Source organism: Monodon monoceros, unplaced genomic scaffold (assembly GCF_005190385.1).
Source record: "Monodon monoceros isolate NGI ecotype Baffin Bay Population unplaced genomic scaffold, NGI_Narwhal_1 Super_Scaffold_3, whole genome shotgun sequence".
NCBI classification, from domain to species: domain Eukaryota; kingdom Metazoa; phylum Chordata; class Mammalia; order Artiodactyla; family Monodontidae; genus Monodon; species Monodon monoceros.
In genome coordinates this window covers 95,065,385-95,092,517 of record NW_021703780.1, presented here as the reverse complement: position 1 = coordinate 95,092,517, position 27,133 = coordinate 95,065,385, and the positions used below count along the sequence as shown (strand labels likewise).

The 27,133-nt window shown below is 45.1% G+C and overlaps 1 protein-coding gene across 4 annotated transcripts in view; it reads left to right on the top strand.

Moving 5' to 3' along the window:
* The first annotated feature begins 11,341 nt into the window (after positions 1 to 11,341).
* The window catches only part of SRGAP3 (SLIT-ROBO Rho GTPase activating protein 3), a 258,464-nt gene continuing 242,672 nt past the window's right edge, over positions 11,342 to 27,133 (top strand). For all 4 annotated transcript variants that reach the window (XM_029243762.1, XM_029243760.1, XM_029243763.1 and 1 more), the window contains exon 1: positions 11,342 to 12,253. In XM_029243762.1, the coding sequence (XP_029099595.1) occupies positions 12,187 to 12,253 (67 nt within the window). In that variant the 5' untranslated portion in view covers positions 11,342 to 12,186. The remainder of the gene's footprint in view (positions 12,254 to 27,133) is intronic.

Below are 27,133 nucleotides of genomic sequence, written 5' to 3'. Positions count from 1 at the left end.
GGCCTCAGTTCCTTGCTGCCTGTCAGTTAGAGGTCACCCTCTGTTACTTCCACATGGGCCTCTCCAACAAGGCAGATGACTTAACTTCTCTGAATCATCCCCCTTTTTACCCTATGAAATGGGGACGGTTATAGCTCTTCGAGAGTTGCTGTGATAATTCATTGACATAATGTAGAAAATAGCTTTGCACAGAGGCTGGCATCTTGTTGGGGCTTCCTAAATGGTAACTATTATTACTGTTATTATAATTTTTTGAGCATCTGATACTCTAGAGCCTGGCCATTGTCCAGATTGCATATGAGGATATGTCCCCTGTCTCCTGCTATAACAGAGTCTTCCCCAGGTTAAGGACAGTTTCTAAACCACAGAGAAAATGCAGTTTATTTCCTGAAGCATCTCAGACCACTGGACTGGCAGTTCTCAGAGATGTGCCATGAAGTATACAGTAGTCATACCTTTTTTTGTCCCTCCATGTCAGCCTCTTAGAGCAGGCCCAAGAGTTTCCTTTCACACCCCTAGAAACCAGACCCTTTACAGCATCCACTACCCGTGCATGACATGGATTCTCCAGGAAGTTCAACTTGAGCCACCTTCACTTAGTCCACCTCAGTTTATCCTGTCTCTTAAACCATTGTCTGTTCTCGGTCTCATATTTGGTACTGTCTCAAAGCATAGTGTCTGCTCCTTTCCCATCCAGTCCTGGCACAGTTAACAAGGTGAAGCAGTGCTTTCCAGAGGCCTTGGAAGCCGTATCTTTCTCAATCATCATTTGGGGCTATTACAGGGGGAAGTATGACTTTGTCTTATTGCCACGGGATCATGTAGATGTCCTAATCCTCACTCTGCAGAAATAAGACCAGACTGAATGTCTGTTCTGAATTATCTTTCTGCCTAAATGGAGCCCAGGAGGGACCCTAACTTGCAAAAAATATATTATTCAGCTGAATGCTGATTTCATTTCCTATAAGAGATTGGGTCCAAATAAGACTTTAATTGAATTCAGCCTCTTGACCTGACACTGACTTGGTTCTCCCTCCCAGTGCCTTCCAACATTAGACAAGGGAGGAGGAGGAGAAATAGACAAATAAAGAGATTCACATGGATTTATAGGCCGAACCACTTCCACATTCCTTAAAGCCGGAATGGCTGTATAAGAAACAGCTGCAGTATTTACTGGGGCCTCATGAGGCCTCATTACCATCCCACCTCCTCACAGCGGGTGTTCAGCTCCAAATGGAGTGCAGTGGAGGGAGTAATTGACTCTGCTGCTCTGGCACCTGGTGTTTCTGCCAAATGCCTGAGGTCCCTGCAGCAAAGAAACCGCCTGTCCTGAGCTGGGTGGAGGGAAGCCTCAGGGCCTCTAGTGAGAGGTGGAAAGCAGAGCCAAGAGGAGGTCAGAAGGGATTTCATTGTTCACTTGTTCATATCTTTGTCCATTCACTCAAGAATTTTTTATTGAGCACCTACTAAATGTCGGGTACTGTTTAGGCACAGGAGACATGGTCCCTGCCTTCTGAGAGCTTATACTCTAGAGCCGCTCTGTCCAATACAATAACCATGAAATTTAAATATAAACTCATTAAAACAAAATCAAATTGAAAATTCAGTTTTTCAGGCACATGTGCACATTTCAAGTGCTCATAGGCTAATGGTCATTGTATCGATCAGTACAGGTAAAGAACATTTCTGCCACCGCAGAAAGGTCCATCAGACCCACTGGAATAGAGTGGGTGGGGTGCAGAGGGTCATTAAGTGAACAATCATATAGGTAAATAAGGTAACGTCAGATGTAGTGACACTATGAAGAAAACAAAACAGGGGAATGGGCTAGAGTTGCCTTTTGAGTAGGGTGGTTTGGGTGGGCTTCTCTGAGAATTATTGAAGTGTCCACTGAGCCCCTGTATGCCTTGACACACGGGCCAAGGTCCTGGAGGGAGCTGGGTGACCCTGGAGGGAGCTGGGTGAACAGCAAGTCCTTGGATCATTCCAGAAGTGTAAGAAAGCTGCTGTGGCTTGGCGTAGGGAGCCAGAGGGGGAGCAGTGTGGGGTCAGGGGCAAGGCAGAGGCCCAGTTGCATGGATCATGGGGAAGAGTGTGATGGGAGGCTATTGCAGGGTGTTTAGAGGGAAGCATCAGGATCTGATTTATATGTTACAAGCTCGCTCTGGCTTCTGGGTTGATCATGGATTGTAAGGAGGCTAGACTGGAGGCAGAGGGACCAGGAAGGAGGCTATTAAGGCAGCTAACCCCAGAAGGGTAGCTCTGTAGGAGATAATTCCTCATCTGAAAATATGGGTGCAATAATAGTACCCAGTGTATGCTGTCACTGATGCAAGGATACAGTGAAGCAACGTTTGTGAAGGACCCAGTCTTCAGAGCACCGCAGTATGTGGAATTATCTTGTCTAACTCCCTTTATAGCTCTCCTAGATGATGCTAAAAGTCTCTCCTCTGCTTTCTAGTTCCTTGTCTTGCCTATTCTAGCCCAGTTTCCACACTGTCACTGGAGTCACCTTTTCGGAAAGGCCAATCTGTTGAGGTCAGTTCCCTTCAGAGGCTCCCGACTGAACCTCAGCTAAACTTGAAACTTGTTAACATGGCTTAGGAGGCTCTTCACACTGTGGCCCATGTTCCTCTCTGGGATCATATCCTTCAGGCTCCACCTTGAGCTCAGACTCCACCTACACTGATCATCACCTTTTAGCTCATGCCACTCCACCTGCCCAAAACACTTTCCCTCTCTGTCTTGGACTTGCTGTCTTCAGCTCTCTCTCTTTCTAGGCTCAGCTTAGAAATTTCCACCTCTGAGAAGCCATCTCTGGCTCTCCAAGTGTAGGTCAGGTGCATTTACCATGAGATCCCATGGAACCCTGTATTTTTTCCTCATGTTTAGTTATAATTGCTTGTTTACCTGTCTCCTCAATTAAACTAAGATCCCCATGTCAGTTGGGACTATGTCCATCTGGTCTGTGATTGTGTCTAGCTCTTTGTATGCTTAGCTCATATGAAATGTTTAAGATATGTTTGTTGAATGAGTAAGTGTATGAGTTAATAAAAATTTTCAATTCATATCCCTTAGTATAGCTACTTTCATTCTCTTTATCCTTCTTTTTTCCATTATTATTATTATTTTGAATCAGCCATTCTTCAGGCTTCCTAACCTTAGTGTCTTAGCTCAAGCTACTGTAACAAAATACCATACTGAGTGGCTTAAACAATAGATATTTATGTTCTCCTAGTTCTGGAGGCTGGAGGGCCAAGATTAGGTGTGAGCATGGTCTGGTTTTCATTAGGACCTTCTCCTGGCTTGCAGACAGCTACCTTCTTGCTGTGTTTTCACACACAGGAGGGGTTTGGGGGAAGAGAGAGAAAGAGAGTGAGAGAGACTGAGAGAGAGAGAGTGTTGCTGAGAGAGCTCTCTGGTGTCTCTTCTTGTAAGGCACTAATCCCATCGTGAGGCCCCACCCTCATGACCTCATCTAACCTTAAGTATCTCCCAAAGGCCCCACTTTCAAATACCATCACAGTGGGGGTTAGGGCTTCAACATATGAATTTGGAGGATGTTACAAACATTCAGTTTATAACTCTAAGAGGAGGTGAGAATTTGACACAGGTTCCCTACTTCCTACCCTGGAATCCACTGGCAGCTGATGGCCTGCATGATGTATTCAATAGTAGTTAGATGACCTAGGTTTAGAGCCCAGCTCCAGCATTTATGAATTGTAACACCTTGATCAAGTCACATCATCTCTTTCTTCTCCCAGTACTCAATAGAGGGTATTTAAGATGGTCAGGACACACTTGTTAACCACATATACAGGCTCAGTGGGTACTTCAATAATTCCTCACATCAACAGCATAAGACCTCTCATTCATTATCTCATTTAATCCTCCCAAGAACCCTAAGAATTCATATTGTTTTCCCATTGCAGAGATGAGAAGGCTGAGTCTCTGGGAGTCCCCAGTAGTCCCTTTGTCCTGATCCTGGAATATTGTCCTTCTGCTTTTGTTTCATGGCCTCCTGTTTCACTCCTCACGCCCTGTCCGATCTTGAGGACTTGTGACCTGGGCAGGCATCTGTTGGTCTGCAGTCTCTGGCCTGAGTCCTTGTAGGTTGGTGCTGTGGTCTGAATGTTTGTATCTCCCCCAAATTCACATGTTGGAATCCTAACACCAAATGTGATGGCATTAGGAGGTGGGGTTTTTGGGAGTTGATTAGGTTATGAGGGTGGAGCCCTAAGAAATGGGATTAGTGCCCTTATATTAGAGACCCGAGAGAGCTCCCTAGTTCCTTCTGCCTACTGAGGATACATGAGAAGTCTGACTTGGAAGAGGGCCCTCAGGCAACCATGCTGGCACCCTCATCTCAAACTTCCAGTCTCCAGAACTGTGAGAAATAAATGTTTGTTGTTTATCAGCCACCCAGTCTGTGGTGTTTTGTTATAGTGCCTGAACAGACTAAGACTTTGGGCTACCTGACCAAGCACCTGTGACTATGCATTGCTGTGATTTTCCCCATAACTTAGAATTAAAAAACTTTAAAAGTATAAGTTCTCTAGTGTGAACTTTCATAGGGTCAGTATATCAAACCCAATTCTTCCCCTTTCAAGTTTTGAACCGACTGAGAAGTAGATAAAGGAGAAAGGCAGAGGGTTATCTTGTTATTTATGTAACAAGCACATATATGACTTACTAGGTGCCAGCCAGCAACTTGCCCATGGTCACACAGCTAGTAGGTGGTAGAACCAGGCTTCCAACCCAGCTCCAGAAACTTGTTATTCTACTTCTTAAATCGTAAGCTTTGTTCATGATAAAGCTACAGTGGAGGACAGGGATTAGGTGCATGTCCAAAATGGCGAATTAACTCTCTATTCCTGAATTAGACTCTCCCAGCTGGTTGTGGCCCCCATAGGTGTCTCCACTATGGAGGAGCTAGCCCTGCTTCTCCTACTGCAAGTTTGGTCCTTCCTATAAGCAGGCAGACCTGAAAAGAGAAGATTAAGGGGGTGAGTTCAGTCTCTCCTTCCAAATTTACCAATCTGCTAAGTCACTTTTCCTCCTCTAGGGAGGAGTAGGTGAGAGATGGGGAGAATGGCCAAAGTGTTCACTGAACTAAGGTCTCTCCAGGTGGAATAAATGTTCCCCCGAACCCCATGGAGGCTGTGGACCAAATGCCTCATCATCCTTGGAAGTGAGCAAACTCTGCTGGCAATGAGTCAAGGGCTCAAGTGTTTTCAAGTCCTTCTTTCTGTTCTTCCAGAATTAGGATTCTGAGGCCTAGCTGTGAATCACTGTTCCTGTGACTGCCTAGCCTTTGGATGGACAAGAGGACAGCTGGGCTGCATATCAGGAACTGCTCTTCTTAGAAAGCCAGAGGACTTCTGTAGCATCACCTAGCAGCCCTCCTCAGGCTTAGTGACAGGTCCTGATTGCTAAGAGACTGATTAAGTCTCCCCTTTTCTTAACAGAGCCAAGTGGGCATGTTGCCTGAGGCTTGAGGGTTCCTGTGTGTATCTCAGTGTCTCTCGTAGGGTCTGGCGCCTATATGGGTGGGGAAAGAACATCAGATGTGGGGTCAGGTGTCCTGGTTTCTTGCCTGGCTCCCATTTATTAGCCATGGGAGGTTGAGAAAGTCATTCAGCCTCCCTGTGCCTTCATTTCCTCATCTGTAAAATGGGAGTGATATTACCTATCTCAAAGGGCTGTGTGAGGATCAAGATGATGGATGAGAATGTGCTTTATAAACAACAAAGCTGGATAATTTCAAGCTGCTTTATCACATTTCCCAAGGATCTTTTCTGTGAATCCCCCTTTCTTCTTTCCCACATCCTTTTCATAGCAGACACAGGCTGATTGCTCATCCAGCATCCATTCTTCCTTCTTCTGGAATGGCACCCTGATTCTTCTTTGGGAATCTCTTGGGCCATGTGGATTGTTTGGATCTGACCCATCCTACACCTCCTTGGGCAAGCCCATGATCCAGGCCTGACCAAGCAGAATATTCTATCCCTCTGGCCATACTAATTGGTTCAAGCATAGCCATGGGCCCCAGCTTGGCTCAACTGACCATTCTTGGGGCTTTTGCTGGAATTCCTGGGAAGGACTTTGCCTTCTTTGCCAGAATTGCCAGCTTGAAGAATGTACGCCTGGACTGTTGGGGGCCACCTTCGCCATCTTATGGGGAGAGTCTGCCACTATACAGGAAAGCAGAATGGTGAGTTGGAGAAAGGTGTGTCCTCTTGAAATTGTTAGAGCTCCTGGACCCAGCCATGCCTGATTTATGTTCATTATGAATGAGGTTGATTAGCATTTCATATGTTTTTCTCTTTCTGTGAACTGTTATTCATATTCTTTACTGATTTTTCTAATGGACTGTTGGTGTTTTTCTTGTAGATTTGAAGGAACATTTTTTGGTATTTATTTTATATTGAACTGAAATTCACAGAAGATAAAATTAACCACTTTAAAGTGTACAATTTGGTGGCATTTAGTACATTCACAATGGTGTGCAACCATCACTTCTATCTAGTACCAAAGAATTTTCATCATCACCAAATTGTATCCATTAAGCAGTCACTCCCCATTCTCCACCTCCCTCAGCTCTTGGCAACCACTAACCTACTTTCTATCTCTATGGGTTTATTTTTTCTGGATATTTCATATAAATGGACTCATACAATATGAGACCTTTTGTGTCTGTCTTCTTTCACTTAGCATAATGTGTCAAAGATTCATCCAGATTGTAGCATCATCAGTGTTTCATTCCTCTTTATGGCTGAATGATATTCCATTATACATATAGAACGTACTTTACTTATCCATTCATCTGTTGATGGGCATTTGGATTATTTCCACCTTTTGGCTATGGTGAACAGTGCTGCTAGAACATTCATGTACAAGTATTTGCTTGAACTGTATATTAGGAAAATTAGTCCTTGGCCTGTGATAGGTGTTGCAAACATGCTTTCTCAGTTTGCAGTTTGTCTTTGACTTTGCTTGTGATTTTGGCCAGGCAGAATTTTGAAACAATTGTTATGTAGTTGAATCTTTCAGGCTTTTATGGCTTATGGGTTTTGTGACACAGTTAGGAAGGCCATTATTTTTTAATTTAATTTAATTTTTTTTTAAGCTGCACTGTGTAGCATGCAGGATCTTAGTCCCCCCACCAGGGTTCAAAGCCATGCCTCCTGCATTGGAAGTGCAGAGTCTTAACCACTGGACTGCCAGGGAAGTCCCAGGAAGGCCATCATTATACTTGAGGTTATAAAATAATTCTTCCATTAAAACTGCAACTTGGGCTTCCCTGGTGGCGCAGTGGTTGAGAGTCCGCCTGCCGATGCAGGGGACACGGGTTCGTGCCCCGGTCTGGGAAGATCCCACATGCCGCGGAGCGGCTGGGCCCATGAGCCATGGCTGATGAGCCTGCGCGTCTGGAGCCTGTGCTCCGCAACGGGAGAGGCCACAACAGTGAGAGACCCGTGTACTGCAAAAACAAACAAACAAACAAACAAAACCCTGCAACTTATCTACTCCTATCAAACAGGGATTAAAAACAGCTGCACTTGCCCCCCTCTTCCCCCCACCCCCTCCCCACACCGAGTTACTGTGAGGACCAAATAAGAGAAACGATATGAAAGGGCTTTATAAAATATAAAGCAGTATATATATACAGACAAGACATGTTATTATCGTCACTATTAACTGTATCAAATTCTGGCACTAACTAGCTGAGTTCTGCTGTTGCTTTCATTTTGCAGAGCAGAGATTGAAGGGCAGAATTATTTACCAAGCCAGCCAAGGATGCATTAATTGGTAGCATTGGAGAATGTCACAAAAGATATCAACTCTTATTAGTCATCTTGGGAGTGTTTCATATTTGACCAGAAAAATAAAATTGCCTTAAACTAAAAACTATTCTGGTCATTCTTCCTCCAAGTAGAGTCTTTTTTTTTTTTTTTCCTACCAGGAAAAGAAACCAGTTCAGTGGGTTTTGTGTTATTCAGCTGTAATTGTGATTTAAGCTTCATCAATGGCTGTTTGTGACATGTTTTCCTTATATTTTAAACTCTAAATTCTTTCTTTAATGGCAGACTTCAGGTTGAACACTATATTCATTGAAGAAAAATGTTACTACTTGACAGCAATTATTCCTACGCTGATTGCTCTGGGATAGAATTGGGTACTGGTTGAGTCCTTGGGCTCTGATATGGCCGGATGTGGGCTTGCATGCAATTCAGTTGTGTGATCCTGGGCAAATTGCTTCACTGCTCTGTCCCCCTGTTTCCCCATCTGTAAAACAAGGATGATTACAGCACCTGACCCAGTGATAAAATCTATGTCAGTGATAAAACCTATATAGAATACTTGGCCCAGTGCCTGTATGGAGTGAGGGCTTGATAAATATTAGCTATTAGTATAATTCAGGAATATCTAAAAGAATCCAGGAAATGAGCCTGAGGGAAGTGAAATATACCCTCCAGGGGCTATTCCCATCCTTGGGGGGTGGGGCTGGCACAGATCAAATCACATGGCAGAGCCCCTGGCCCTGCCGCCTACCACATTTATTTTTGGAGCAATCTGGTTTCTGTTTCTTCCATGTGAAGGGTAATTATCAGGAATGGCAGTTGGTTCTCATATAGCGAGGAAGAAGTGGCCACATGGAAGAGAATGTCACAGAGGGCAGCTGGGAGATTGGGGTGAGCTGTGGGGAGGAGTGGAAGGAAAAGAGCAGGTCATACCACCTCTTCTTGGGGAAGGAAGATTCTGGATGCTGTGGGTTCACGGTGTGTTATGATGTATTCGCAGGGGGCACAACGCTTTTTTTCTTTTTCCCTTTTTCTTTTTCCTCCCTTCCTGCTCCCAACCCAGGCATGTGTGGAGCCCCATCTCTGGTCCTAGACCCAGCATGGTTGAACCCTAAAAAGAAATACTGCATGGGACCTCTGCTATGTGCCAGGCACTTTAAACCCATGATCACACTGGATCCTGTGCAAAGAGTGAGATCCCCACCATTTTACGGACGAGGAAACTGAGACTCAGTGAAGGCACAGAAGCTACCTAAGGCCCCCCAACACGCTGGAATGGCAGAGCCAGAATTTAAACCACCACCTGTCTTTTTTTTTTTTTGCGGTACGCGGGCCTTTCACTGTTGTGGCCTCTCCCGTTGCGGAGCACAGGCTCCAGACGCGCAGGCCCAGTGGCCATGGCTCACGGGCCCAGCCGCTCCGCGGCATGTGGGATCTTCCCGGACCGGGGCACGAACCCGTGTTCCCTGCATCGGCAGGCGGACTCTCAACCACTGCACCACCAGGGAAGCCCCACCACCTGTCTTATGCCGAAGCCCAGCTTCTTCTGTTGTTCAGCACCTAGCTCTATACCATACTTCATTTCAGTTTTATATGGCTTTTTGTGACATTTCTGTGGCTTAGGTCCTTACACATGGGTCTCCCAGAAATCTTTGTGGATTTTAAATTTTAGTAATGAAGAGAATAGCTGACATTTGCTAGTTCCTGCCTCAAATAGGCAACAAGCAGTTTAAGTCACTTGCTCTAGTGTTCAGAGCTGGTCAGTGGCAGAGCCAGGCAGGGAATCCAGTTTGTCACATCCCCAAATGCATGATACTAGCTCCCAATTTCCTTTGAGAGTCTAGGCTTGGGGCAGGGATGCTAATCTCTGAGCACATCTTTCTCAGGTAACATGTGTGGCTTTCACTGTTTTAAAATGGTCCAAAGGGTGACTGCAGAGGGCCTGAGTGTGCCTATGGGAAGGGAGAGGCGGGGGGTAGTGGTGATGGCTGTGGGCCAGTGGCATCTACCTGTGAACTCTGTGACCTTCTGTCTCTGGGCACAAAGCTATAATAAGCCCTGTGGTTCGCCAGCTGGACTTCTCGCTTGCTTTTTCCAAGCAGATCTCGTGCATTCCCAACTGTGGCTTGTACTGTTTGCTCCAGCTCGTACTGAGTGCCCCTCACCTCCCCATGCCGACCTGGGGAGAATGGCTGCAGCTGTCACTTTCTCTAGGAAGCCTCAATGGACTGGCATGGATAACCTATTTACTTCTGAACCCAAATCAAGTCATTCATTATGCACTCAGAAAAAGGCAAATGGAAGATTATTTTGAGAAATTTGTGAAAATACGACATTCGGGGGACAATACATGTTAAGGACCATCTTAATATGTGAAATTCCAGTGGCAGCAACACTGTAGTGCTTGATTTCATTTTTATAGAACAGACCTTATTCTGCCTTAACTGCATGTGAAATGGGTTTAATCTCCAGTAGAATGCAGGAGACTTTGCACATCTGCACGGGCAGAATCTGGGGTCAGACAGCCTAGGTTTGAATGCTGGTGACTTTGGGTAAGTCACCTCCCATACCTGTGCCTCTGTTCCTTCACATATACTATGCTGTGAGGTTGTTGAGGGATATCATGGTCAATAAGAATTGCTCTCACTTACTTATTACCAGGCTCTGCAGTAAGTTCAGCCTCACATTCTTACTTGAGCCTCCAAGAGCTCCCTGATTCCGGAAGGCCCTTACCCTGCAATGTTTTTTCCTCACAGCACTTATCATCTTCTACCATATTATATAACTTTCTCATCTTGTTTATCTTTCATCTTCCCCTCCCAGGGCCTCTCGCCTTGCACAACTCCAGGAGGCACCATTCACAATGCATTCTGAGTTCTGCTCGGGGCTGCTTTTACTGAGAATATTACCATGACTGGTGTTGACTTCCCAGAGTTGGGTGATGTGGACACCCTGGAGCTCCAGGAGGGTGGGGATTTTTTTTCTTTTTTTTTGGGGGGGGGGGGCCTAGTTTGATCATTGCTGTGTTCCCATACCCAGAACGGTGCCTGACCTGTATTAAGCGTAAAGTAAATATTTGTTGAAAGAAAGAATGAAAAAGCCCCCAAAGAGAACCCATTTTACTGGTGAGGAAACTGAGGCTCAATGAGTTATTGATTTGCCCAAAGCCCCACAAGACCCTGAGGTGGCTGGGTTTCCAGCAAGCCTGCTCCCAACAGCTGTGCAAAGCTGTGTGTCTGAGACGCCTGGCATTGTCCCTGCCACCCCATAATGCTCAACAAATATTAATGAGGTTGCCTACATGGGTCAGCCCCTCTCCTCTGCTAGACGATCCGGCAGAGTGACAAACTGTCACATAGCCATTGCTTTGAGAAATTGAATTAAATTGCATGTTGCAAAGAAAAGGTGGACCTTTTGGAGTTTTTGGAGGAAAAATCCCTAACCCAACTGCTAATGGTAGGAGTTTGCAGGGGCCTCTCAGGCCTCCCCAGCCCAGTCCTTTTTCCTGCCTCCTTCCCTTTTGTGAATGTTTCTTCCCCTTTTTGCTTGCAGTGAGTTCTGCTCTCCTGTAGGCTACAATGTGTCAGTTGTTATAAAATCCAGGAGGTGGAGCTTGGTGACGAGAGCGGTGGGGGGAGCGCTTGGCCAGCCCCGCAGGGCGAGCAGTCCGGCCCCCTGTTCACCCCGAGCTTAAGCCTTGCAGCAGGAGAACTTCCACCTCGCTCTCCTGGCTTTGAGCCTCACTGTACATCGGACCAAAGGCGCAGAAGGGAGGGAGGATGCGAGATGACCGGCTCTTTGGCAACCTGACCATCTCCTTAGCAGAGAGCCTTCGAAAGCCAGCCGGAGGCTGACTGCAGGACCAAGGAGGTGCCGCGCCTCTCGTGGATGTGTGTGTGTGTGTGTGTGTGTGTGTGTGTGTGTGTGTGTGAGAGCGGGTGAGCGGGTGTGAGGGTGTGTGTGTGCTTCACAACTGTGTGTGTGCATGTCCGGATGAGTGTGTGAGTACACCCATAAGTGTGTTTGTGTGTGTGTGTGTGTGTGAGTGGGGTGAGTGAGTGCTCTCGGTTATATTATTTTTTTGGAAGAAAAATCTTGAAAATATCAGGCAGGTTACCGTGCTCCTAGGGTGGTGGTTCTTCTTCTGGTCAAGAGGACTTGGCCAGACCAAGCTACTACAGACATTTTTCAGCGAGTAAAGAGAATTCCTCTGAGAACAAGAGGGATTTTTTCCCCTGGCTCTGCAGCCAGTGAAAGAGATTTGTCCCTACACCTGTGAAATCGACCAGAGCCGTGTGATTACCAGGGCTGGAGCGAGGACTCGGGAAGAAAAGGAGCAATAAATCCAACAGCCTGTCAGTGCCTTTGGCCACATTGGAAGATGTCATCTCAAACTAAGTTCAAGAAAGACAAAGAGATCATTGCCGAATATGAAGCCCAAATAAAAGGTGAGATTTGGGCTGGGGAGTCATGCCTCCCCTCCCCTTTCCTTCTTCTCTTGCTTTGGCTTTTTTCCCTTTTCCTCCCTGCCATCATGAAATGCTGTTATGCATCAATAATCTTATTGTGAGGAGGAACAGTGGCAGCCGCACAAGTCCGGGCTGGTTTCAACCACAGAGAGCGCTGGCGCTGGGAGTACGGATTGTAGAACGGGCGGCGATCACTGCATTGCAGGTGTGTGAGGAGGATCCTACGCCCTGCTTTAGGAGTGTCGCGGATACTCCATCATCTTGGCCATGACATGTCACTCTAAGGCCATTTTGACAGTCACTGCCTCCTCCCCCCGCCATGCAAAAAACCCCTTAATTTGATTTATTTTTTTTAATGATCTGGGTTTTTTTCTCTCTCCTTTCTGGTTTTTGTCATTGCTTTGCCTCTGTCCCTTTCTCTGGGCTGGAATTCACATGCATGTGCTCAGGGAAGCAGCATCCCTGGGCTGCACTTCTTTGTCGGTGACTCTCAGCTGGACTGGGTTGCCATGGATTAACTGTTATGGAGCATATTGATCCAAACTAATGCAGGCATTTAGGCATAAAGAGGAAGCTCAGTGCAGAAAATGTATTGTCTCGCAGTGTGCAGCCCCGATCACCGTCTGTGCACTAGCGTTTAGGGTCATCAGCCTTCACTGAAAGCCAACAGCTCAGTGTGCTGGCTGGTAGGCGCTGCCTGGCTTCCGTAGTGTCAGGGAAAGCTTGCCAGGAGGATGAGGTGACCTCTGACTGCTTGTTCCAGCTTTAGTGCTACTCACTGGGTGCACACTCCTCTCAATCCACACTAGCAAGGGGAAAGAGGAAACCGGACACAATCGTATAGACAGATTCAGGCAGAATCCTTATTTAGGCCAGACTGGAGCTTCTCCCACCCTCATGAGTTCTAGGCTCAGCCTTGGCAAGGAAAACCTGAAAGCACCATCCACCATGCTCACCCCTTCTCTTAGGATGTACTCTAAGAGAAGCCTGGGCCTGGCCTCTTGGCATATGTTTTCTTTCTGGTCACAGTTCTCCTTGCTGCAACACAGGGTGTGTTGTGGTCTCCTGAAGAAAGAGTAAAGACAAAATACATCTTCGGGGCTGCTGATGCCTGCCCCTGGGGTTATAGGTGGACTGTTGAGCAAGCTGGTTATGTGGGGCTCCGGCAGCCTGAGGTTCCACACCTGCTTCTAGGTGCTGCTGCAGCTCAAGGCTCAGTGACCCAGGAAGTGGGGTGGCCTCCGCAGGAGCGGTGGGAGGCTGCACATCACAGCTGCTGTACACGCTTCAGATGCTTGGGAAACTTTGGGAGGGGAGCAGCCATCAGGGGAGAGCTTTGTTTTTTTCCAGTCTCGCCAACCGTCTTGTGCCTTTCAGTTCTGCTCAAACCTGGCGTGCTGATCACCCCTCAGTAGACCCCAGGAAGAAATGAGCAGAAAACCCTGCTCTTCCCTGGGCTCCTCCTCTTTAGTTTTCAGTTCAGTGTAGAAGACAGTGATTTACAATGTTTCAGCGTTCCTGAAAATTTAGATACCCGCCCTTTATTGGTCAGAGATCTGAATTCTCTCGAGTGTTCAATACAAAGCCTGGTTTCAGCCTTTGCCTGCACACTTTTTAGGAAGTTTATGTTTTGTAAGACTGGCTGATTATTACTGTTTTTTAAAACTGAGTTTCCCATGAAAAGTGCCATAAGAGAGAAGGGTATGGTGAGTTTGGGACAGTCTGGAGTTTTTATAAGCATCGTCTTGGTAGAAAATGTGCTCATCTCATTTTTGAAGGATTGCCACCACTGGGCCCGTGAACTTTGCTTGAGGATCAATTAAGCATTTATAGCTCTGGCTGATTCTTTTACTTTTTATTTTTTGCCTTTATTTTAACTACTAATTAGCAAGGACAAGGTAATGCATTTCAGCAGGAAATTTGTCCAAATGATCTTGTCTCTTCCAGACTCTAAATGTCTCTGCATTCTAGTTAAAAGAGTTTAATTTTATTCCTTTAGGGTTGACACCCACACGATTTAGGTCAGGATGCTATTGTGCCCGAAATTGTCCGGAATCTTTTCTGTCAAAATTCTCTTTGTTCATCATCATCATAACTATTGACGTGTGTTCAGGGCTCAGCTGTTTCCGTGGCTCACTCCCAGACCTCACCACTCTTGGCCTACACAAAATACAGACAGGGTCTGTAGGAGCTTAGTTTTAGAGATGAGGAAACTGAGGCCTTGTAGTGTTAAATGACTTGCCCAAGGTCACAAGGTGGGAAATGTGAAGGCAGCTGGTTTTCTTCCAGGCCCAGTGTCCCCGATACATTGTTTGCCTGAAGCTGCCCCTTGAAGGATTGATGTCAGTAGCAGATGGCAGTTTTGTGGTGGGGACCGGCGGCCTCTCGATCACGGCCCATTGTTTACCCTCTTACTTTCCTCCCTTGCCTTTGTCGCTGGCCTCTGAAGAGCGTTTGACCAATCACCAAAAATAATGCCTGATGCCAATTACCTTCGGTATCATCTGGCCAGTTTGCCACAAACACTCCACCTAGTTTGACAGATTTTGTCCTCTGTGCATTTTGTGAGGGGAACTTTTGATTTTTAAAAATGATACTGAGTTCTTTGTTGGCCTAGTCCCTTTTTTCTCTTTTTGAAGCATTTACTGACCTAACAAAGGGGAATTTTTTTTTTCTTTAAAGGGGAATGTTTTAAAACAGCTTTTTTTTTCCTATTGTGAAAAATTTCAGGCTCATGCCTTCTCTTGCCTACTCAGATACTTGAATCCCTTTGATTATATACCTGCAACGCAGTAGTACACCACATGCTTGCACATTTCCAGTGGTAGAGAACTCACCACTTTCCAAGCCCACATATTCTATTTTTGGACCACTCTGGCTGTTGTAAGCAGTTTTTATGTTGGGTTAAGTATGTCTCTAATCCACCTTTTGGTTCTATACCTTGGGACTTCATAGAACAAGACAGATGCTTCTTTCCCATGACTGCCCATTGGGTGTTTGGAGACTCCGATCATAACCCAGGGACTACGATTATCTCCCATTTGCTCATATAAGATGGTTCACTGCTGCTTTATCATCTTCACTCACCTTGGGATCTACTGCATCCCGGGTTGCAAACTCCAGTGCCTTTGAGCACTTGGCAGGTAGAATAAGTGAGTGAAGCTGGCTAAGTAAGATGATTTGTGGCAGCCGGCCCACTGCCTCAACCAGGGCAACATAAGAAGAGGTGGTAGTTATGGTCGGCCCGAGAGCACATGTCCTGTCCAAACGGGCAGTCACTACTTGGGTTCAACCAGTTGTTACCACTTAGAATGTAGGCCCAGCCAGATCTTTCAATTTTTCAACAGATACCAGTAATCTGGATTAGAGCTTTATGCTTTTGAAGAGATTTTGCCAAATAGACCTCCAAAAGATTGTACTGTCAAAAGCCTTCTTTAAGAGTGATACTGAGTTCTAAATGCGACTCTTTAAATGTGGTTGGAGAAAGAAAACCACTATCACTTCCTTTATGGTGTATGTAATGCTTCTATTAATATAGCCCAAGGGTTGAATTAGCCCTTTTCACTGCCCACCCCATCATTGCACTGTATATATTTTATCTGCTATATTTCTCTCATCCACTAGGCTAGGAGCCTTGTCAGAGAGAAGAAAATGAAATGAATTTAATATGACTTGTTCTTGGTGACCCTGTGCTGGCTCCAAAGCGATGTTGCTTTCTGTCCAAGGTGTTCACAAGTGTCCCTTTATGAATCTGTTCAGGAACCATGCCTGAGAGTGACACCATATTCTCAGTCTGGAACTGGCAAGCTCGAACTTCTTTCCCCTCTTGAAAATCAGAACATTTGCCCATCTCCAGCTTTATGGCGCCTATCCTATTTTTCACAATTCCCTCAAAGATCCCTGATAGTGTTTGGTAATCTTATTTGCAGGTGCTCTCCACTATCCTGGGCTCTAATTCGTCTTGCTGTTAGACATAATGGTCTGTTCTGCATTTATTCAGAACTCCCATTTCCATTTCATCTTAATAGAAAATGAAAATAGAAATGTAGTGATTGATTTTCGTGTTTTATTTTTTTATTACACATCCATATTCATTTTAGGCCATCTTCTTAATGGCGTAAGCCTAGAATTGGGGGGAAGAAGACAAGGTATTGAAGAAGATCACAGAGAAGTATTTATTTACTCATTCATTTATAGGTTCATTCAGTGAACATTGAGCATCGGCTTTGTTCTTAGTCTTGTGCTGGGTGTTGTGAGAGACGCAAAATATAGGATACATTCTTGGCTAAGAGTTTTCTTGGAATATGGCAATAAAATCAGTGAAGGAAAAGAAATTAAAAAAACCCCAAACATAAAAAACTTCCAACTCAGCACCAGAATGAATTTAGTCTTAAAGAGATTATGCGATAGAGTGATTGGACAATGACCTTAGGAGGCCTCACTACCTTCAGTGGCTTCAGTGAGGAAAGTAGGCTGGGTTGGGGAACAGTGGGGAGTAGTGAGGACTGTGGCTGATTAGAGAGCTCACTTAGAGGAGGCAGCCCCTGCTCAGCTCTCGCCTGTCATTACCATGAAGGGATGTGAGCCCAGAGTGGTTAGTTCTTTCAGTGTTTCCAGGGCATCTGGATTTTAAACCAAAGTCTCCTGATTATCATTTTAAATATTTAAAAATTTAACTTTTAAAATGTTTAAAATATTGGGTTGTCTTTTTCATTATTGAGCTGTAAGAGTTCTTTCTACATTCTGGATACAAGTTCCTTATCAGATATATGATTTGCAAATATTTTATCCCATTCTGTTGGTTATCTTTTCCCTTTTTTGATGGTGTCCTTTGAATCACAAAAGTTTAAAAATTTTTATGAAGTTCTGATTATCTATTTCTTTCTTTCTTTTCCCATGCTTTTGGTGTCATATCTAAGAATCATTTGCCAAATCCAAGGCCATGATGAAAATCTCCTGATTTTTAAGTGGTAGCTCAAGTTTTTAAGAAACTCTTTGCTACATGAACAAACCTGTCGGTAGGAGAGCTTCAGCCTGTGCCCACCAGTCTGCAACTTGTGGCCTACAAGTTGATGTCCATAAAGGGTCTTGGTGATGGGGCCTCAGCCAATTTACCTGTTTCATCTTCAGTTGTTTTCTCTATTATAGGCCTGTGCTCTCATATCCACTTTAGACCAATTCCTTGTCTCTGCATCCTCCATACACTTTTTCACCTCCAAATATTTCCCCATTTGTGCCTTTATTCTGCTTAAAATGACTCCTTTCTTCCCCTCTTTTTTTTTTTCTTGTCCGGGCAACTCCTGACCATCCTTCAATGCCTGCTCAAATGATCCCTCTTCCATGATGCCTTCCTAATAACTCTTCTGGGCAGAATGAGTGATTCCTCACATCTGCCTCTCTATTTTTAGCCTTATTATCCTTCATTCCTATTTTGTGTTTAGTCCTTCAGCCATGAACTCTTGAGGGCAGAAATGCTTATGGTCATTTTCATTTCCCCCATGTGATTGGCGTACAATCAGTTGAGTGAGTGACTGATAAGTTACTAATAAGTAGTTTTACTCTTATAACTCACAGCTCAAGCTCAAGCTCGAGTTATATTTTCTTTGACATTTGTCTTAGCTTGGGCTGCTATAACAATATACCATGGGTGGCTGGGTGGCTTAAACAACAGACATTTATTTCTCATAATTCTGGAGGCTGGGAAGCTTAAGATCAAGGTGCCCACAGATTTGGTTCCTGGTGAGAGCGCGCTTCCTGGCTTGTAGACAGTTGCCTTCTCGCTGTGCTCACATGGTCTTTCCTCTGTGTGTGGAGAGAGAGCTCTCTATCCTCCTCTTCTTAGAAGGGGACTAATCCCATTATGAGGGCACCACTCTCATGATCTCATGTGAGCCTAATCACCTCCCAGTGGCCCTACCCATCTCCAAACACCATCACATTGGAGGTTAGGGCTTCAACATGTGAATTTGGGGAGGAACACCAAACATTCAACCCCTAACAATGTCATACTTTCTGTTGCATTGAAAGTGGAGGTTTTATTTGTTAAGGAAATATTTTTCATGGCTTGATGAGTTTCCTTGTTTGTGCCTGATAGGGGAGATGTTTGTCTATGGAGACTGGGTGAAGGCTGATGTGTTGAAAGCTTAGGTGATGTTTGGTGGGGTGATGTCTGTCACAGTCGTGGTGGGATGTGGTTGGGGCACATGGCACACCAGGCACCTCCCAGTCTGAGGAAATCAGTGGACCTGGGGGTCTATATTGGCCATTTCTGGAGTTCTCACCACCAGAGTTTATATGCTAGGGACGACCTTTCCTTTCCAGAAACCTCTATTATTTGTTCATTCATTCACTCACTCACTCACTCACTCATTCAGTGACTGTTACAAGCCATGCTTCATTTCAGGCTATACAGCTTTGCTTATCAGTGGGAGGTAATTTATTTATCTCTACGTCTCAGTCATGCATATGGTATCTCATTTTGTGATCCCCCAAATTCTGTGAAATAGTCATTATTATTCCTATTTTACGGATTAAAATGTAAAATTCAGAGACATAAATTGTATCAGATTGCAGAGCGAACAGTGGCAGAGCCGAGGTTTAAACTGGAGGCTTTCTGACTTCCAGTTGTACAGGGAGGCAAGATGTATGCCAGGGCAATTTGGCCCTGAAACCCAGGGGTTCCTTCACTGGGGGGCCAGTCTGGGGTGGGTTTTAGTCTTTGACTTCCTACCCTCCCTAACCCTTCCACACTCCTTCTAATCCAATCTCTGCTATCCCCTACTTAGCCACCTAGCTGTGTCAGATCCCTCACTCCCACTTTGAAAAAGGGCCCACTGGAGACTTGACGGAGGCTCCACCAGCCTGGAAATACAGAACCAGCAATCTTAGGTGTCTTCTAGTCCAACGCTCCCACTTTTTTTTTTTTTTCCCTCCAGATGTGGAAGCTGATGTTCAGAGAAGACTTCTGGCTCGCAGGCACTTCTAGACCATATTTCCGTGAACACAAAAGCTCTATTCGCTTGGCTTGTTGCTGTAGCCTCATTGCTGTAGCCTTGTGCCTGCATCTTGTTGGTGATCAATAACCGCATGGAGTTGAATTGCTTTGGTGGGTGGGGCAAGCCAGGTGGGGACGGTTGCCTGGGAGGCAGAGCAGAGGTGCCTTGGAAAATAGGATGAGGCGGGGGTATAACATGGAAAGGAGGAGAGGAGGTGAGGCTGGTTCAGAAACTCGGTCCTGTCCTTGTAGCTGCCAGGAAGGGGACAGGGGTTGACTTCTTAAAGGTGCTGAGTTTCAGTTCAGAACCTCTGGCCTAATACAGGCTGCAGCAAGCTGTATCCTGGGCTTGATTTCACTTGTAAATGATTTCTTCCTGATGGCTTGTTGGTGTTTATAAAATATCTTGACTGCCCAGGAGTGGGGTTTTGGCTCTGTTCTCTTAATTTGTTTAATCATTAGGCCAATTTATGTTTGGAGTAGTGTTCCCTGAGGTGTATTCCATGAAATTGGATGTAAAGAGGCATTGGGTGGAAAAAAATAGCTCTGTGGTCAAATAGGTTTTGGAAGTTCTAGCATAAAGTGAGTTAAATAGGTTTGTTTCCCACAGGACTTGAATGTGTTAAGTGTGAACCGCCAAGAAGCGGGCCACAGACTTTCCTCAAACTTACTCAGCCTTGTAAACCTTTTTCATAGAATATCTCACAAGACTGTTCCAGAGATTACATTTTGGACAATGTCAGGCTACACAGTTTGTGGGTTACCCAGATTCTTTCTCTTTTTGCCTTTTGCCCAGTTCCCTAATTTTTACAGTTTCCTAAGAAGACAATTTGAAGAGGGGAAGAGGTAAAACAAATGCGTATCCAGCTCAGATAAGTGATATCAATGTGGTGTTTCGAGGTCACTTAGAAAATGTGGCTTTTGACATTTCCATTTACTGAGCGCTCAACCATTGATTTAAATGGTAATTTGGTGACAGTTCTTTCCTGATCAATATGCGTGGTGTGTGCGCGCGCGTGCCCGCCTGTGTGTGACAGTAAGGAGGTGCACTCAGCTGCAGGCAGTGTGCAAGGGACCTTGAATGGACCTTGGTGCCACCGCTGGGATGGCACATTTGATGCCAGCTAATAACAATGCAGATGGACACGCAGAAGCCCGTGGCCTGTGGCGCCTCAGGGTGAGCAGATCTCAGCCACAAATCCAGATGCAATAAAAATATGGTTTTCTTTATTTTTCTGTAACTCGATTTACATTTCACATCCCTATTCTGCTGCGAGTGGCAGAAATAAATCTAAGTGAATTGGGGGTTTTCCTCTTGTTTTCTCCGGTGTTGTGTCCCAAGGTGCAGGGGGACTGGGGCAGTGCCAAGGGGACATCTGTTGTGGTTTATTATCAATCTACTTTGGCAACTACCAAGATATCCTCCTTCCTGTTGGGTCTGCAGTGGTCGGTCCAGCCAGTGGTCCTTCTCTGTTCCAAACCTGAGGCCATTTTGCCTGTTCCCCTCCTCACCTCCTTCTATGAGATTTGCAGGCACTGGGGGTCATCCTGGGGCTCACACACCGTGCTAGGTCGTGAGAGACTCTGGGCATTAGTCTCAGGCCCATCTTGCCGTGTCCAGCACTCACTTCTCCTCCAGGACCTCCCTAGGGTGCTGCCTGGGGAAGTGGCCCAGCTCCTCGGGTCTCAGGTTGTGCAAATATATGTGGACATTCCCTCATCACCCTCCTTCCCTGGGCTTGTCTGTGGTGAGGCAGGATGTGGGTTATTTTCTTACAGATCCATAAAATCTACACACACCTTGCTTTATAGTCTCCCAGAATCTTTATCCATGTGTCGGGGAGGGAAGGAGAGGGGGATTAATAGGGGTGGTAGCCTGGCTCTTTGTCATCATTCTCTCAAAGCTATTGTCCATAACTCACATTCTTTCTCTTCTCCCTGAGGGCTGCGATTTTGAAAGTCAAAAGCCAAGAATTGACTCTTTCCCTGTATTATCCCTGAGGCAGTGAACACAGAATGCCCTCCCTGCCTGAATAAGGTCCAGGAGGTCTAAGGAAATATGGGAGAAAAACCTTCAATATTTCAAAATATTAAATGCAGTGAATTTCCTTCCTTTTACATCTGCACCATCCTGGCCCAGGCCACCATCACCTCTTCTTGGGACCACGGCAACATCCCCCTAACTTAGGGTTTCTCCACCTCCGCACTACTGATATTTGGGGCTGCGTCATTTTTTTTCTTTTTTTTTTTTTGGCGGTACGCGGGCCTCTCACTGTTGTGGCCTCTCCCGTTGCGGAGCACAGGCTCCAGACGCGCAGGCTTAGCGGCCATGGCTCACGGGCCCAGCCGCTCTGCGGCATGTGGGATCTTCCCAGACCGGGGCACGAACCCGTGTCTCCTGCATCGGCAGGCGGACTCTCAAACACTGCGCCACCAGGGAAGCCCGGGGCTGCGTCATTTTTTGTTGTGAGCGGCTGTCCTGCACCATGTGGGATGTTGAGCAGCATCCCTGACCTCTACCCACTAGGTAGAGGTGTCAACAGCCACCTCCCTGCCCCCAAAGTTGTGACAACCAAAAATGTCTAGGCCTGCGTTAAAGCCGCTCTCCTAACTGGTCTCTCTGCTTCTTCTCTTGTATTTATAGTCTGTCTCCGTGCAGCAGCCAGCAGTAATCCTCACACAATTTAATCTAATCATGTCACTTCCTAGTTTCAAACCCTCTGGTAGTATCTCACTGCTCAAGAATTGAATCCAAGCTGCTAGCTGGGCTTACGAAGCCCTGCTCTGCCCATCTCAGCCAGCTCATCTCTCCACTCTCCTGGTGCCTTGAATTCTCTAAAATTGTACCCCCTTTGGAACTTTGCACTTAGCTTTTCCTTCTTTCTGGAATCCTCTTCCCCTGGATTGTCACATGGCTGGCCTCTTCTAGGTATTCAACTCTTGGCTTGCATGTCACTTCCTGACCACCCAATCTTAAGTATCTATGGAGTAACTATTGGATTAGCTGACTTGAAGTCTCAGGAGAGCACTTCAAGCGTATGATATTTTCCCTATATGATATTTTCCCTTCTTTTTTCTTTTTACCGGAATTGAAAGTCTTTAAGAACAAGAGTTTTGTTTCTCATGTCCATTTGTGTTTTGTTAGTACCTAGAATAACATTTGGTATATAATAGGTGACCGTGGGATTCCGTGAGTGAACGGTGAGTGTAGATGTCCTTGTGCTGGCCTTTTTTTTTTTTTTTAAATATTTATTTATTTTATTTTATTATTTTAATTTATTTTTTTGGCTGCGTCAGGTCTTAGTTGCGGCACATGGGATCTTTGGCGAGGCATGCGGGATCTTTTTTCCTTGCGGCGCGTGTGCTCTTTGCCGCGGCGTGCAGGTTTTCTCTCTCTTGTTGAGGTGAGCGGGCTCAGTAGTTGCGGCACCCGGGCTTAGTTGCCCCACACGTGTGGGATCTTAGTTCCCCGACCAGGGATCGAACCTGCATCCCCTGCATTGGAAGGCGGATTCTTTACCACTGGGTCCCCGGACTTTGCACCTAAGCACACATGTATATTCTGCTTTGGGGTGCATGGGCTTGTACCAGGAATTGCAGTTTAGAGGCACATAATGGAGCAGATCCAGGCTTTCTGAAACCCTGACTGAGAGGTAATTCAAGAAGATGAAGAATCCAAAGAAGGGACAATTGTGTCTATGCAGAGCCGTCCAACCTTTGGCTTAGAGGGGAATGAGATAGAGAGACCAGGGGGCCACTTGCAGGGATACCACAGGGAATTTAATGTTTTCTGTTGAGTTCCTATTATATAGCTGAAATGGGGACACAGAAATGGATAAAATATGGTCCCTGTCCCTGTCTTCGATGGACTCATAGTTTTCCAGGAAAGATAGTTACAAAAATAGATTAATCGATTATAGTACAGTGTGGTAAGTACTGGGACAGCACTGGAATCACACACTGTGGAAACTCAGAGTGAAAGTGACAGCTTTGCTGGGGAGAGATGGAGAAGTTCTTCTAGAAGAAAGGACTTTTGGGTAGGGTTTTGAAGGATAGGTAGAAGCTTTCCAAGTGGTGAAAGGCATTTCATGAAGAGAGAACAGCAAGCGCAAAAGCGTGGGTGTCATGAAAGGGCCTGGGTACTTGGACAATGGTGAGAAGTCTGATGTGGCTAAAATCCAGAGTAGGTAGAATGGAGTAGGGGTGGGAGATAAGACCAGAAGTGAGAGGATTTTGAAGTTCCTTTCTAACCACTGGCTCCTGTGAGTCTTTGACCTTGGAGACAGTGGATGAAACTCTTATTTTTTGATAATACTTTTTTCTGATTTTTGGGTATAATGCACGTTCATTCTTTTAAAAGTTTTGAAAATACAGGAAAAATAGAAGAATCTAGAAGTCACTACCTGAGATAATCACTGTAAAAACTCAGTGTATTACCTTTCAGACTTCAGATCTCTTTTATATCTATATATAACAAAAAATAGGATCCTAGGTCTTTAATGAAAAATTATAAAAATGAAGCTGATAGGCAAAACATCATAGGCCTATAGGCCTACGGCTTGAAATAGAGTATGACCTTACAATAAAGAGACTTTGCTAAGTAAGAACATCAGTCAATATGCATGACCTCCCACGTGTTTTGATGGTCCATGAGGGCTGGGGATTTGTTTGTCGGAAACCATTTTCTTGAGCTGATAGGTTTGTGTGTGGCCATTTCTGTCCCACCAGATTTATATAAAACTCATCAAGAACTTCCCCATCTCCACATCTGTCCCAGCTACTTTCAGCTAAAAAATCTCCCCTTCCTGGTCCTCCATAGTCTCACTTCCCTGTTGGTACCCAGGCAGCTGTTCCTGCCTTTGGCAGGAAGTATTAAAAGGAGAGTCCTGTCAAAGGCAAAGAATTTAGCCTCCACAGCAGGTTCCCCCTCCCTGGTGGTACCTTTCCTCATTGTTGGCCCTCTGCCCGCGTCCCTGGTCATCAGTGGTACTTTTGGGGTTCCTGTTTGCCGGTCTGCTCCTAGCAGTGGTAACCTGCTATCCCTTTTCTTCTGATGGCTGGTGAGGGTATTTCCCGGGTATGGTTTACTATAGATCAGTAAGTTTTCCAACTCTTTGTCAGACAGAAAGGCCTGGATTCCTGTAGGCAGGTAGAGTTCCTTTGGAGGAATTGGAGCTTGGTGGGAGGGGACAGCTCCAAAGGGGGACCATCCATAGCTTAGAGTGCCTTATAAGGAATTAGAGAGACATGCCATGAGAGGACCCTTACCAGTGAAACACCTTAGACACCTTCAGGGACAGAAAAGAGTGGGTGTCTCGTCTCTGATTTCATTTGTACTAAAGAATGCAAACTGGCTGAGCAATGTGACTGCTCCCCAGCTGTTGTCTCAGCAGGATATTTCCAAGCAGAGTTGCCAGCACGTTACTTTTTAGTTTACAGCATCTGTGTTTTGATCAGTGGCCTCTCCAGACAGTATGTTTTGGATCTCCTGAAGACATATCATCTTGGGGAAACTGAGGCAGAACAACAGCCACTCTCTCACTTCTGACACCTGGTAACTGATTACTCCTGGACCTCCAACCCCAGTCATTTGGACTCCGGAGCTTTTGCCTGGTTTTGGGCTTTTGAGTTTACTTGTCCCTTGACAAAGCTAATGTAGGGCTTTGGCCTGATCAGTTTTGGCCTGACCCTCCTGTCTCAGGTCTTATCCTGAGTGTCTCTGTCTTGCTGGATCTCATACTTGGCATAATAGTGCCATCGAAACTCTGCGCCCAAAACAGTGGGGGTCCTATTGTCTTCTGCCAGAAACACAGAATTTTTAGACCATTGGGAATAGTGGGAAAGAAATGTTGAGAATGTGGTGGGTCAGTCCACTTTGATTTAGTTTAACAAGTATTTATTGAGTTCCTGCTATATTCCCTGCCCTCATAGACTTTATAATGCTGTAAGGGAGACACATTTTAACTTGTAATTACAAAAAGATTGAGTATTATGTAAGGGTGGTTCAGAGTTCTTCAGGGAACCTGTAGCAAATGGATCTAAGTTGCTGAAAATGTTGTGATTTCTGATATTGGTCTGTAAAACTGAATCATATTGGCTAAGCTTACCTCACCACCATTATTTCCTGAGTTATTTAAGATCTAGACCGAATCATCTTTTCATTTAGAGAAGGGTCAGGAGCTATCAAAATATTTAAGGGGTCAGGAAGATGGGTTCTTCTAAGAGAAACACACAATTCTTTGTGTAAAAGATAAAAGTAGTTCCAAAAAAGGAATTTTCTAATAGTTATACTCAAGTTGGTAAATATAATCATAGGATAAGTGCTTTTAAGGTGAAATTAAAGCCAGGGATCAACTGAAGATGATTGAAAAATCATCTTGGTTGGGTAGAGTTATGCTAAAGTCACAGAAATTGGGTGAGACAAGAATATGGATTGTGGAAGGAGGCAGCTGTGATATGGGGGGGACCGTGCTCTGGATGGAATTGCACAGACCTGGGTTTGTGTCTTGGCTTATGGCTCATCAGCTGAGTGATGTCTTTTTTTTAATCCAAGAAAGAAGAAAAATAGATATAATACCTCATCAGTTTCCGTATATGAAAAATGGGGATAGTCATACCTACTCGTGTGTGTGTGTATGTGTGTGTGTGAGAATTAGTTGAAATAACACACATCAGAATTTCCAGCATGCTGCTTGGCACACAGGAGCATTCACTGAACGGTGGAAATGTTAGCTCAACCACTCAGAAGGTCACCAACATTGAGTCTTGGACAGTGAACCTGAGCCTACAGGCGACGCCCTCAGTGAGTGTACCAATTAGTAGGGAGAGGAAAATGCAACAGTACTGGAAAACCATCAGTAGAGGTGGCATTACCTGTATGGGCAGCTGGGAGAGGAAGGTTCCAGTAACTCTTAGACAGGCATGATGCTTTCTTTGCCTATTGCAGTGTTTTTACCCAGTGTGGCTCCTGGGCTACCTGCATTAGAATCTCTGGGGGTGGGACCTGGGAACCTGCGTTTTACAAGTGTCCCAGTTTTCATGAACTTGAAATATTTGGACCCGGAGTGTGGTGAACTCACCAACTTGACTGTCTGTGTATCTTTTTTTGAAGGCAAAAGAACATTTAGTTGCCATGTAGACTACTGATGAATGAGAAAAAAAACAAACCTGAACCCCCAGTGTGTGTGTGTGTGTGTGTGTGTGTGTGTGTGTGTGTGTGTGTGTATGTTACAATCCTGTGTTTTTTTTAATAAAAAATGTTTGTCTTTATATATTTAGGTGTGCCTAAAAAGAGTCTGGTAGTTCTTACTGACTGGTAATGATGTTTATTCTTGGGAACTAGGAATGGAGTGGAAGTCAGGGATGGGGCAGGATTGTAGTGACAGGGAACAGTAGAAAGGAGACCTTTTCTCCTTTTATTGTTCAATATTGATTCAATTCTAAAATAATGAGCATGATTACTTTTCTAATTAAAAAGCCACCAAGGTGACAATAAGTAAGGAATTTGACAAATTTTCCTGCTGTGGAGGATGTTCAGACATCAACTGAACTATAAAAGAAAAGAAAAGAAAGAAATGTAGAAAGAAAGAAAGACATCTGCAAGAGATACTTAAGTTATGCTTAACTTCTTGTGGTGCTCGTTATATACAGTAAGAATGATTGCTGAAATGCAATGTATTATTTTATTGGATTATTCCTCCATGTAGCGAGGAAGATTTTTTTCCCTGCTCTTCCACAATTCTAAGAGATGGTCCTAGAGGGGGAATAGTCAAGCCCAACCATTTAGTTTATTGGGTTTAAATCAGAAGCCATTGTGGTGCTGTGTCCAGAGTCTGGGATTCAGAGGCATAGACCTGATTTTCATC